Genomic DNA, 13,417 nt, shown 5'->3' with positions numbered 1-13,417 from the left:
AGGTTCGTCTCAGATCCACCGTACTTGGGTTTCTGGGACACTCTGTTGAACGGGCACAGCTTGTAGATGTATCTGAAAACAAGAGATGGAAAACTTAACCTTGAGAAGAAGGAACTTGGGCTTTTTTAATATTCAATCGTGAACACTTACTCGCTGGTAGATAACTCATAGCACTGGCTGTAGAGATAAGCAAATTCCCCACTGGGTCCAAAGTCAAAGGAAATCTCCTTCTCAAGGTTCCTGCAAAACCAAAAGCAAATACAACATGTAAACTATATGATAGTGTACAGATTTTATACAATTACACACCCATTGTTCACCAAATGTATGCATTGTCCATCCAAAGAAATGGACGCTTTGGCCACATTGTTTGATCTGATTCATTATACGTCGGATTTGACAGTTTTTCCCTCTGAACACATGCATACAAATATCAGGAAATATGGAAGATATTAATGATTTAATGATCCCTCATAGGGGAAATTCAGAGCCATACAGATATATGTAGATTTTATTTAAAAGGTTGTACAAGTTAGAGATTATGCTCTAAGTTAATTCAACTCTGTGACCTTTCATAAGTCAGGTTTTCTATGATGAGGAGCTACCACAGCAGAGACAGAAGAGAAACTTCCATTAACTTGCTTTGGTGTTTCATTTTGCTGCGTTTACATAGTGCAGGCCGATGACATCAACGTCCAGCGTGTAAACAAAAAGACCGCATAGAGTGGACTCTGATTCATGGCCACATATCGGATGTAGTGTATATCTCTGCTCTAGGATCTTGGTTTGTGATCAGATTTATTTGTCTTTACGATTCTGAAATAAAAAAATACTCCAAGTCACATCAACTGAAAAACCCACAAAAAAATACACATTAAAAGAAAATCACAGATGGTTTGAAAATTAAAAGACCATCATGTTTTAGGACCTCTGCCATTAAAAACCCCACACACCACCGTGTTTTCGGCTCATGCCTTCATCTGGGTGTGAAGACAAAGAATTCAAAGCAGTCATCAAAGTTGTTTACGCTGGGAGCGAGACGGCATCTGCAGTGATAAATACCAATTCCATTAATGGGGAAAGATCCACAGCCAGACTGGTTACTTACCTAATCTGATCGTCCACTTCCCGGAGAGCTCTCTCCGCCTCATCAAACTCGTCTCTGGCTTTTTGAGCAGCTGGAAAAAAATGTATTAATTAATGCATAATATATTTAAAAAGGAACAACCTCTGTCATGTAAAGCTATTCAGCAAATTACATTTGAAGACTTTACTGGAAAGAGTGAGGCTTTTTCTTTTTTTTTTTAAAGATTGTATATCACAGTATGACTCACTCCCTAAATGCTGAGTCATCCACTTTAATACACACACACACACACTTACAGTCAATGAGGTTCTGCGTTTCTTGGTTGTAGGGAGGCATAGTTCCCTCATCGTCGTCATCGCTCTTCTTTTCTGGAGTCGTCACCGTGGGAGGGGTCTGCATTTAAAACACAGGTAGGAATGACTCACAGGCATAAACTTAGTCACAGTGTCAAGTTCGTTATAAGGAGTTACCTTGTAGTCTGCGTCATCTTGGTCGTCGTCTTCGTCGTCTTCATCGTCCTCCTCTTCCTCCTCTGGGATGTCGTCTTCAGAGTACGACTCGGAGTCATTGTCGGAGACCGGTTCCCCTGTCTCCTCATGTGGAGGCTCCACTGGTGCTGAAGTGTCAGTGGTGGCCTGATGTGTTCGGAAAAAATTAGTGACACAATAGAAAAGCAGTGGCTTTTCAATTCTTATTCTATTCATATTCTTACCTCTGATTTGTATTTTTCTTTGATGTTACTCCAAACAGTCTCAAATGCTACTGTGTCCACTTTGTCCACACTGCCCAATATCACCTAAAGAAAACAGAAACAAGAATCACATTAAGTTTTTTTTTAATAAAAAAAAATCTTAAAAAAACAACTGTATTTAGTGTTTGTAGAACAACAAAAAACATTTTACCTGAGCCTCTTCTTCAGTGAATGGACCATCTGAATCTGGATCCAGCTCAGAGTGGGACAGAAGCTCAGACACAGAGACACTGAGACATACAAAGTTACAATCACTATGTTATAACCAACTCGGGTATAAATAAGACAAATATGGATATTTAATACAGGGTTCGCACACAAATATCAAGGACTTTTGAAGGACCTATTCCCTCAAATTAAAGAACCGAATGTGTGAAGATGGGAGGGCAACTTGTAAGAGTTGCTTCGCCCATGGCGTCCACTTTTATGGATTTGCAGCACACACTGCATCTGGACAAGTGATTGTCCTTGGGATTTTGGTCAGTCAGTCTTTGTCATTTTCTTTGGTGAACCAGAGATCACAGAGTAATTAGCTGTGTCTTGCTCACTGTTACTTGCTCATTGTTCTGCATGGAATCTAACATCAATGGCAGAGAGAGAGACAGTGGACAGTGTCCACACCACCGCTAGTAATTACGACTCAGCATAACTTATTGTGCAAAATTCGAGCAATTTCAATGATGCATGTCTATTCAAGGTGATTTTCAAAAACTTTCAAGGGCATTAAATTACTTGTGTCAAATTTACAAACTTTCAAGGATTTTAAGGACCCCTGAGAACCCTGTAAACATATTGAGCGGCACACATTTTGCCCATAATCTTCTGTGAGATTAGTTAAACAGCAGTTACATATTTTTAAATTCTGTTTTCGTCTTGCTTTGTTTTAGCCTTTTTCAATTTGCCTCAAACCTAAAACTGTAAGTTTCCCATTCCCCATTATGGATGCTGATCACTCTGAAGGACTGATACTCACAAACCATCTGCGTCATCATCCAGCTCAAGAAACACCTCAGCCATTTTCCCCTTGTCCTTCTCCATACGAATGACAGCTTTTTGGTCTGAAACAAATTTGAGTTGTCAGTGAAGAGAACTTCCTGAAGAGAAATTGTTGAGGTTCTGAATTTATATTAATGTCTAATTCAAAAAAGGTTGAGCGAAATAGACAATAATATCTCCTGTGTGATGTTTTGCATCATTTGTAAGTGGTGATGCACTTTACCTTCCCAGGCCTGTAGATGGCGGTCTTTAGCTTCTTTCTCTGGCTGCTCTGCAGTCTCTTTTACAGTTCTCAGAGCTTCCACTCTGTCCACCAGCTCCTTCCTACTGAGCTGAACCTCTTCAAGTTTGGTCTGTAGAGACAAATAAAAATAAGAAGAGGTGAAGAAACTGGAAAAAGATCTTTAACTCTTTAAACAATACGTAAAGTTGTATGTGATACAAAAAACAAGCATCAGATCTAAAAAACAACAATGAACTGTAATGCACTGAGAATCACAAAAAGCAAGCAGATGGAATAACAGCAGTGTTCCACTAATAACCTCATTATCAACATGGCAGATTTGTCATTCTACAATTAGCTTGTTGTTTTGTCATCTGTTTCTCAACATTTATGAATCTGGATGAGAATCAGTTCCATATTTTAAGAGTGAGTAGGATGACAGACTGACTGCATTTAGTTTTTGTTTCTCTGTAAAGCATAGGTGATCACTAGATCTAGTTCAGCCATCAGCTGACTCTTGGTAACCCCACAGACAGTGACTGTACAACAACTCTACATCTTTGGCTGGCAGCTTTCTGGAAATAGTTAGACTGGCTAATGAAAAACCAGGGAGTGATTGTGCATGTACTGATTTCTGCTTCAGAGCTCTGGATAATAATTATTACACAAACAAGCAAGGATTTGTTTTCATCACCTTCTTGTCCTCTATGCCTCTCTTGGATTCATGGATAAGCTGCTGTTTAAGCAGAAATCCCTCTTTAGCTATCTCTGCCAACTTGCGCAGGCTCTCCCTCTCGTTGCGCCCCAGCTCCCTGCAAATCACAATTAATTAAGTAAATTACACAACAAAAATGAACCAAATCACATTTTCTGGTAAGTTAATGTGTAGCACATGTTGAGGGTCTAAAGAAATTGGAACTAGACCTGCATGTGTTCTGACAGGCTGCACCGCTGTTGTATTCGTCTGTTGTGTCACAGCAGTCTGAGCAGAAAAAGCAGACATTACACAAACCCATGATGACCAAGCAAAAACACCCCAAAAGACAATAATCTGCACGGTTTCAGATTCATACCACAGATGCCGTCATTAATGCGCGAAGATGGGATGAAGGCTGGTCGGAAACCTGCGTTGGTGCAGTGAAAACTGCCGTTGGGACAAGCAGCAGTGCCTGCAAATAAAAATGATATTAAACATGAAAACAATTTCAATAAATAGACTTAATGCATATCTATCTATAAATGTGAGTCGAAGGGTTTGCTCCATAGGCTCATAGGCAAGTGAGCAGTGTACTGTAGAACAGTAATCTCCAGTCTGTACTAACCTGGCTCATCTGTGCCATCCTGGCAGTCGCAGTAATCATCATTCACTCTGTCAAAGGGAATAGTGTGAGAGCCATCCAGGCAAGTAAAGGGTTTGCCTTCTTCGTAGAACTCACGTTCTGTAGAGTGAATGTTAAGAAAGAAACAAGTCACACTTGGGCACTTAACAGTCTCATAACAGTGTAAAACTAGGCGTAGCTGAGTTGCAAAATTATAAATAAACTTAAATGAATGCACACAATAAATGATTTTTATTCTGCAATATTGTTCTTCATTGTTATGGGCTATAATAATCATTTCACAGGGTGCACAACATGACATTCGCCTATTCTCATGGGAGCCTTTTATTTTTATTGTTAAACAAGGCCAATATCTATTGGAAGTTGGCAAGCACAATATTGGACTTTTTGTCAATATCTGATGCCAATATATTGGGAGTGCTTGAGCCAATAACCTATATACAGTGCTGTAAAAATTTTTCAAAAATCTGTTTACAACTAGAAACTCTGCTCAATGTATCAATTAAAATATTACTATATCTACCCTGGTGTATCAATTATTGTATTGCACGTGGAGGGACTACGATCTATCACCAAATCGATATTTTGACCAAGCCCTAACTGATATTTAAATTTTATGTAGATTTAATAAGACTTTCCACCACTTATATTGATTAATAAGCGGGGTTACTGTACTTCACAACACATACTGGTTAAAGTCTATAATGTGTGTCAATAATTGAGTCAACTTGTGAGTTTCCTTATGTATTATGAACACTTACTGGACAAAGGGACACCGCGGGGACGTTGTACTTCCACCGCAGAGACTCCCACACTCAGCAGCATCAGCAGGAGGACGAGGAAGTGACGAAAGTGGCTGGACATCCTGATGGTGCTACTCAACACTGGGGGGTTCACAAATAAGCGAGATTCGACTGCACCAGAACCGCCTGTGAACGGCATACATGGTGCAAAAATGTGTTCAGGAAACACTCCAGCAGAGACACATGTCTCATATTAATGCACAAAAACACGACATGAAACATGCAACGACTTCATATCATGACAGTTAGCACCGAGCTAACAAATGGATGCTAACTCGAGCTAAAACCCTAAGCCACAAGCAAACCACAGACAAACCGCCGAAGCAACAAAATACTAACTACACATACATCGGTAATGCGACATCAAAATGAAGCGCACTTGTTTAACACAGGAGAACGAGATAAAGAAAAAAGAAAACGTACGGAAATGACTCGTCTTTGGAGGAGGTGAAAGCTAACGGCCAAACCGGGTCGCCGTCTTCTTCCGCATGCACACAGTGCACGCGCATATCTCCGCCTCTCGCTCCGTCTTGTTTCACGCGGATTGGATGACGCTTGGTTGAACGCCTCTGATTTGCGAAGAGTCGTGACAATTTGTCGTGACGAGGGGATTATGGTTTTAATTGGAGGACCCAGCCTAATGGCCAAAGGTCTTCTGTAATTCAACATTTAATCACCAAGTTTTTGGCGACTCTGGAATTACCGCTAAAGATATCTGTGACGTCATTTTCACTAGTCTTAATTTCATTGTGACGAGTGTGAATTGTAGTTGTAGATATTGGTGACGCAATTCATACCAATCAAAACTAGTTTCAGATATCTGCAATTCAGATTAACTAGTCACAATGACGTCACAGATATGGGTCAATCAGTTTTTACTCGTCAAAATGATGCAAAAGATATCGCAATTCAGTTTTTACTAGTCAAAATCATGCATAATACCTGTGACAGATATTGTGGATCAGTGATGAGGACGAGTCAAGACCGAGTCTTTGAGGACGCAAGTCTGAGTCGAGACCGAGTCGAGACCAAGACCATAAAAACATGTCAGTTTTCATATTCATGATTTAGTATCACCCCAGTTAATAATCAACAGGTAGGCCTACAGACTAAGCTAGATTGGGACTTGTTTAGAGGAGCAGTCTTAACGTCTTAATATGGACTATGCTTTTACTATCAATAAAAAAATCCCTTCCACATGCATCATCTTCTGCCTATTTTTATAAACTGCTTCAACAGTGTTGCTCTGTCATCAACATGTTAAGCCCACCCTGACTTTTTTAATCATAGTTAGGACATAACATGAACATAAAAATGAACAAAAAATGCGTTGGTCTCAAGGACTCGGTCTGAAATTACGAGTCCTTCTCCTCCCACTGTGGTCCGAGTCCGAGGTCAAGACCGAGTCTTTGAAGGAACAAGTCCGAGACGAGTCCGAGAAAGCAGAAGTCGGTCTCAAGACCAGACTCGAGTACGACATCACTGTTGTGGATATACACTATTTAATTGTAGATATCTCTAATTCCAGTTTCAGATATCTACCTTCTAACTTAATATATGACTATCTGAAACTTAATTCAAGATATCTAAAAAAGCACAATGTAGATATTCATTGAGGAGAATTAAATATATGTTGAACTTGAATTATGACTAGTCAGAATGATGTAGATATCTGCAACTGGAATTAGAGATACCTGCAATTCAGGGACAGAGTCTAAAAGAGAGCTGTAATGTTATAGGGCTGCAACGATTAATGGATTAATGATTTATTACTAAATGAATCGTCAACTATTTTGATAATCAATTTTTCATGGTTTCAGTGGTGTTTTTTTTAATAATATTTTTGTAATAATATTTTCAGCTCCTTTCATGTGACTATTTTCTGATCTCCATTTAACAAAGACATGATTCAAAGGGAATAAGTTTTGTTTGTGGACAAAATATGACATTTGAGAACATCATTATTTCACTGTTTGGGAAATTCAACAAGTTGAAAGTGGATTAATCGACAATAATAATCGACCGATATTTGTGAGTTACAGCCTGAGTCATATGTGGCGTGAATGTCAGGACAAATAACCTGTGAATGAAACTCAACGATCAACATCATATTCCTGCAATCCAACAGCAAACGTGTCATTTATTTAATATAAAAATCTTACTTTATTTGTATTTTAACACACTTTACAGTACTGAACAGTGAAATAAAAGAAAAATATACTGATATACTATAGTATTGTTTTTATATATAGATGTTTGCTTATTAAATGCATTTATTCACAAAATGACACCTCAGCTCTGTCAAGAGGAAAAAACTCTCATAAAAATAATATAATAAAAAATAACTTGGACACATTTTACACATTACAGCAAGATCATTTACAAATATTACAATCATTTCATGTTGTCTTTTCCCTTGAATTATCTTTCTTCTTCTTTGTGAACAAATACATGAATTAAAGCCCAGAGAATTTCTCTCAGAGGGAGTCAGTCTGCGACAAAGTAAGCTGACAGCGACCCCAATGGGACCGGCTAGTTAGGCCACCATGGGACGGACATTGAGGCTCTCAGGCTAGTAATTAAAGTTACTAAGAAGAAACAGAGGTGGTGATCGTCCAAGAAATGGCCAAGTTAGATAAGGACACAGTTATTTTCTTTGAAATTCAGTCTATATTTGACTTTATCAGTCAAATAACTTCAATCTCACACGGATATTTAATACAGAATGACTTGTTTGTTAGATTATGCCTCTGGAAGGGGTTGTTGACGATTGCACAATGAGAGTTTCTGATTTTATTTAAACAACAAGTGATCGCCGATGAACAAAATCACCATCACAGACTGTTCACGACCTGAAAACACGCCCATTTGCCTCAAAACCTGACGAAATAAAGTGCTGGTACAAATAGATGCAGTTATAACAATTTAAAACAAGTGACAGAAATGTTAACACAAGTGAGCAACAAATATAATGAATTGTGAAAAAAAGTGAGGATGTGGCCTGCAGTGCTTCAATGGTTCAGTTAGCGACCTCAAGTGATCATTCGTCAATCATTACGACTCTGATTTATAATTTACAATCCAATATTACATTATATACAAAAGATGTAACGCTTATAGCTATATCATCAACACATGATTCATTTTCTAGACCGTCCACCAGAATGATATAAAAATAAACTGTACACACACTGTTCAAAGAAAACACTTCCCATGGTTTTCTTTTTTTTATCATTTAAAAAGAAATGGCAGCAATTAATCAATTGAATAATCTTTTTTTTCTTAATAAGAAATAATTGCTACAGTATCGTGTTTGTATGGCAATCAAATATTAAAATCCTTATAGCTTATGACAGAACAAGAAGCCACAAAAACAAAGCAACATCAAAGTAAAAGGCCGATGCATATGGGAATCTTTTATTTAGGAAAATTGCAAGAATAGTCCTGGATTCCCATTCCACCATGTTGGAAGCCTGTGTGGTGGCCCCGCAGCTCTGCTCCATCCTGTGACAGAGCAGGTCAAACACACAGGCTCCTGTTGCACCGAGCTGTGGCGTCTTCACAGAGGCTCAGTTACTGACCTGCAGGAACTTGCTCGACAAAAGAGCCACACTCATGTTCTTTTATTTAATATTTTTTATACCCTGTGATAAAACAAACACCTAAACAAACCTACTGAAGCTGTGCTGATCGGAAACACCATCATTTGACGAGATGCGCTGATGCCAGTGAGCGAACGTACACGACACACACATGTGACGACATCCTTCAGCGTCCCGCCACCTCTTACTCGCTCCCTAACGGCCAACTCACACTCACGCGCCGGATGGCGTCAACTCAAACACCCCTCATTCACGCCGAATAGAGCGGAGTTGGACATTGCCACACTGCTTGTGCCCCTTGTGTACAGCTGAAGTTTGCCAGTCAATTCTTTTTGAAAAAATATTGCCAACACTGCCTGCACAAACACGACACAGCCCAAACGTAGCTCTCAGGCTCAAGGCTGTTTTTTGTCGTACGAAACGATCACAAAATGGCGGACATCACCAGCTTCTTTAGCAACATTAGCAACTCTTGCTACGCAGTCAGCTATGACAGACACTGCTCTGCCAACCTCCAATAGCTGCCTGTCGCTACCCAATCCGTCCAAAAACACAAGGTTCGAAGTACAAGTACAAGCTAATTCCTGTTGAAATAGGCTACTTCCTGTCAAAACAATGGACTGTATGCCCAGAGAGTCACTCACAACTTCCGCTAAAATCTAAGCCAGGTCATTACAGTCCCTGTTGGTGTAATGGTCAGGCGTTCAACTACCATATAGTGTAGATCAACTCAGGTTTCCGGTACGGATGGGGTAGCGACACCGCAGCTAGCAACAAGCATCAGGCCATGTGTGAGTCGGCTGTAAGTCATGACGACACAATCATCCTCAACACACACACAACACACACACACACACACACACAACCACTGACTCGGTCATGTCAGCAAATCAACACCTGATCATATTCATTCTCTCCGCTCATGAAGTCTTAACCACACTTCGTCATTTCCCTCTGCATGCCCGGCAGGTAAGCTTAAAGATCGTCATCCAGATTTTGGAAAAAAAAAAAAAAAAAGTCATAACAACACATTCTTTATGTTGATCCAAACACAGTTAACAACATAACGACTAAATTGGCAGCAATGTTCCCCCTCAAACCCTCCAAATGCAATGCTGCATACATTGTGTATAGATACACTGATACTCACAGAAATAAGCATACAGACGTGATATAAATATACTAGGATATCTATTATATATCTTATAAATCTACATACTGGGCAGGTATGTATCCTGCAGCTCACATTAAGGCAAAAGCATCTAACATAACAACGATGATTAGGGACTGCCACTTTTCCTTTTCTTTCCCTGACATTCTACCTCCCTGATTTTTATATTCTCAAAGTCTTTTATTCCTTCAAATCACTTCAGCCGCTGTAAGTTCTTTTTAAAAAGCCGTCACTTTGGTGAGAGTTGCCGAGTATGAGGAGACGCAAACAAACAACAGTGCAAGTGGGTGCGAGGGATGGCGAGTGAAAACCTAACCTCCTGATAATGAAATAATTCTGTATCCCTTCAACGTATTTAGCAACGGTTAAATAGAAAAAAGGCGGAACTTATGCTTCAAAGCATCTCATGGCTTATTCTCGAAAAAAGTAAAATAAAGAAAAGAAATCACTGTAATAAGAAAGAACCATAAGCTGAAAAGAGTCCACAGGTGGTTGTGGAGGTGGTAGTGATTGCTCTGCATCTAGAGTTCTGAGTTATTATATTACCAGAAAGAGCAAACAAAGGAAGACTTACAGCTTCAAAACATATCACCACAGAAACTGTACGTGTGAGATACACACCACAATACCATGAACAATAAAGAGAGAGAGAGAGAGAGCTTCAACAAGAGACAATCGAAAAAAAAGAGAATGATAACAAAATCAGACACTCCTGTCCCACAATGCATTGCTTCACGACAGCTCCATTCAAGGAAGCTGGTGTTTCAGAAAGGCACAGAGCCATCTTGCACCAGTAGCACTCTCCTCGTAAAGGGAAAAGGGGTACGGGACCCGGCGGCCCCTTCATCGCAGCATCTTCCTCGCCTTCGGTTTTCAGTTTTCATCCTCTCTCTCCTCAAAACTCTGCAATTTTCGGATTTTTCTTTCCGACAGAAATGGAAAAAAAAAGAAGTCATTCAGACGTAGCTTTTCTGAGGAGAACAGTTTCTGTTGAGATCCTAAAGAACATGAACGACTAAAACTGACTGAACACTAGTTAATACTTCATTAAGAGATGGCTTTTTCCAAAGAGACTCATTACTGATCTGTGTCCCTCGTGTTAATGCACTCATACAAACACACATTCAAAGAGGGATACATATGGACTGCACCCGTACCGTCCGGCATGACCGATGTAGTTGTGCGTTCAACACGACTCACTCCACCTCTTCATCCCAATGTGTTTGTGAGTCACTTCCTGTGTGTTTGTGTGTGTGCATTTCAGTCCCCGCGTGCTACGCTGTCCTCAGTTGACCACCGTTAATGCTCTCCTAAATTCCGCTCGGTCTTAAGTTCATCGTGAAATCAGCCGATGGACTTGTCGCCACTCCAAATCTACAGTTGCTGTGTAATTAACTTCTCTTTAAGTGTTTTTTTTTTTTGTAATATTTTATTTATTCCCTTTTTGAAAAATATATTTAAAGGTCTGTATTGTCATTTGCAGTCTTATTTGTTCTTGGTTTGGCCATTGAAAGGAATAACAAGATAATGTGTGCAAGTGAGGAGGGGGATACAGGAGCAGAACTCATGTATCTTCAGCTTGTGAAGAAGAATCCTCCTCTTCTTCTACAGGACTTGTGTCAGAAAGTCTCTCCTTTTCAGATCTCACCACCAGCTGAGCTTTCAGCTCCTCCTCCTGCTCCTCTTCCATCGCCATCTCATCTTCCTCCTCTATTATGTCCTCATTTTCCTCTTCGACCATGATATCTTCCTCTTCGTCCTTTTTATCCTCCTCCTCTTCCTCCTCCCCCTGACTGCAGTCCTGTGCCACGTGGTTTGGCGTGGCTTTGTTGCCGTCATCTCCCTGATTTGTTTGAGAGCTGTCTTCGAGGGTGAGCTCAAACTGAAACTTGTCCAAACAGGCGTTTAGTTCCTTGTCTTGGCTCACAGGCGGCGGCGACGGGCTTTGTGGGATCGTGCTCTGGTACCAGTCCCTGTTGTCCTCCAGAGTGTCCAGGATCTCCTGGGCGTCAGGGTGCACCAGGTCGCCCCATGTCTCCCACAGCGGGTGGACTATGTAGTCAATAAAGCCCACCTGGATGAAGAGGAGAAGAGCATGATTGACATCTTATGGACCGGCACAGTGGTGTTTTCACTTTGCTTCAAATGAAGATTAAAAATGTATGAGGTTACTGCTGTGATCACAGATGATAGATCGCTCTCTGCGCTGTCGTTATCACTCCACAGCATCAACAGTTATCCACTCATGTTCAGGGTCATATCCATGCAGGTGTGTGTGTGTGTGTGCTATTTCCTGGCATAAACACTGACCTTGCAAGGACCAGTTGTAGGACCAGTACCTCATGGAGACCAAAACATATTTTCCTAATGAGGCAGAAGCTCATTTCTGATGAATGTTTAGGGCTGTGGTTTGAATTATGGTTAGGTCAGCTTTGGTTAGGATGTCCAAAACAACAGAAATCAATGTAAAGGCTGCACAAACCTGTGTAAGTGTGTTTCAGTGCAGACCATTTACCTGGCTCTTTTCCACAGAAGCGGTGTGTTTATCGCACATAGGACTGATCTCCATCCCTCGCTCTCTCTCCTTGTCTCCCTGCCTGAAGAACTCCTCCATGATTCTCTCCGTCCATTGTCGATACACAGCCAGGGGTTTTGTAGGATTGCTCAGGTCTGCACAGTGCACCATGTTCCTTAACACCTGCAAACACACATACACACTGTTGTATGTGCACTGTCCCCAACTGTAACTCTATAGCCCCTCCATCTCCTCCTCCTCCCTTCTCAATGTTTGCTTAAAATTGTGTCTTTCATTGTTTCATTGTTTACCACTTCATTCTCCACATGAGGGCCACAGGGACCAATTTCACACAGGGTGAAAGGCGGGGTTCACCTAACACCCAGAGTCAATTGTCCAATTAACGTCTGCATGTTTTTGGACTGTGGGGCAAACGGGAGAACATGGAGAAAACCCATGTGCACTCAGGGAGAACATGCAAACTCCATACAGAGAGGCCCACGGTTGTATCAGTTACTTTAAAAGGATTGTGTTGAAATCACTAAAATTGTGTCTTTCTCCTCATTTACCACAATAATATGCTGATCTTTCAACATCTAAGCAACTCATACATCCCTGAATGAAAACAACTTCATTGGTTTCCAGAGTGGTACAGTCATATGATTATCACTGAACAACTTGTTGGAAAATCACACCACTCTCTCACACAGGTTTCTCGCCTTTCTGTTCAGAAACTGTCAACATCCACCTCCTTAGTATTCAGTGCTTGCTGGATTTCCTTGCTAATGCAGATGAAATTTAATTGACTTACCCAGAATGACTCATGGGTCATATCAGGTGAAATACATCAGTGCATTTCTTGACAGCATCTTCAAGTACACCAGATCCCTCAATAATCCCTCAACCTCAATCCCCTATCTTCACAGTCA

General features: G+C 40.5%; 2 protein-coding genes across 5 annotated transcripts in view; both read right to left on the bottom strand.

Moving 5' to 3' along the window:
- prkcsh (protein kinase C substrate 80K-H) overlaps positions 1-5,700 on the bottom strand; it is a 10,167-nt gene extending 4,467 nt beyond the window's left edge. The window contains exons 1-15 of the mRNA XM_044050541.1: positions 5,624-5,700; positions 5,159-5,326; positions 4,380-4,496; positions 4,131-4,226; positions 3,982-4,039; positions 3,752-3,869; positions 3,058-3,187; positions 2,812-2,896; positions 1,990-2,068; positions 1,800-1,883; positions 1,558-1,722; positions 1,384-1,480; positions 1,109-1,178; positions 151-240; positions 1-72 (exon numbers count right to left, since the gene is read on the bottom strand). The exon at positions 1-72 is cut by the window's left edge and continues 3 nt beyond it. Coding sequence (XP_043906476.1) covers positions 1-72; positions 151-240; positions 1,109-1,178; positions 1,384-1,480; positions 1,558-1,722; positions 1,800-1,883; positions 1,990-2,068; positions 2,812-2,896; positions 3,058-3,187; positions 3,752-3,869; positions 3,982-4,039; positions 4,131-4,226; positions 4,380-4,496; positions 5,159-5,261 — 1,364 coding nt within the window. The 5' untranslated portion in view covers positions 5,262-5,326; positions 5,624-5,700. The remainder of the gene's footprint in view (positions 73-150; positions 241-1,108; positions 1,179-1,383; positions 1,481-1,557; positions 1,723-1,799; positions 1,884-1,989; positions 2,069-2,811; positions 2,897-3,057; positions 3,188-3,751; positions 3,870-3,981; positions 4,040-4,130; positions 4,227-4,379; positions 4,497-5,158; positions 5,327-5,623) is intronic.
- Positions 5,701-7,978: 2,278 nt separating this feature from the next.
- pde4a (phosphodiesterase 4A, cAMP-specific) overlaps positions 7,979-13,417 on the bottom strand; it is a 59,535-nt gene continuing 54,096 nt past the window's right edge. For all 4 annotated transcript variants that reach the window (XM_044050537.1, XM_044050538.1, XM_044050540.1 and 1 more), the window contains 2 exons: positions 12,489-12,671; positions 7,979-12,047 (listed from right to left, as the gene is read on the bottom strand). In XM_044050537.1, coding sequence (XP_043906472.1) covers positions 11,538-12,047; positions 12,489-12,671 — 693 coding nt within the window. In that variant the 3' untranslated portion in view covers positions 7,979-11,537. The remainder of the gene's footprint in view (positions 12,048-12,488; positions 12,672-13,417) is intronic.

The sequence above is a fragment of the Solea senegalensis genome, linkage group LG19 (assembly GCF_019176455.1).
Source record: "Solea senegalensis isolate Sse05_10M linkage group LG19, IFAPA_SoseM_1, whole genome shotgun sequence".
Taxonomy (NCBI): Eukaryota; Metazoa; Chordata; class Actinopteri; order Pleuronectiformes; family Soleidae; genus Solea; species Solea senegalensis.
This window is presented reverse-complemented; position numbering and strand designations above follow the sequence as displayed.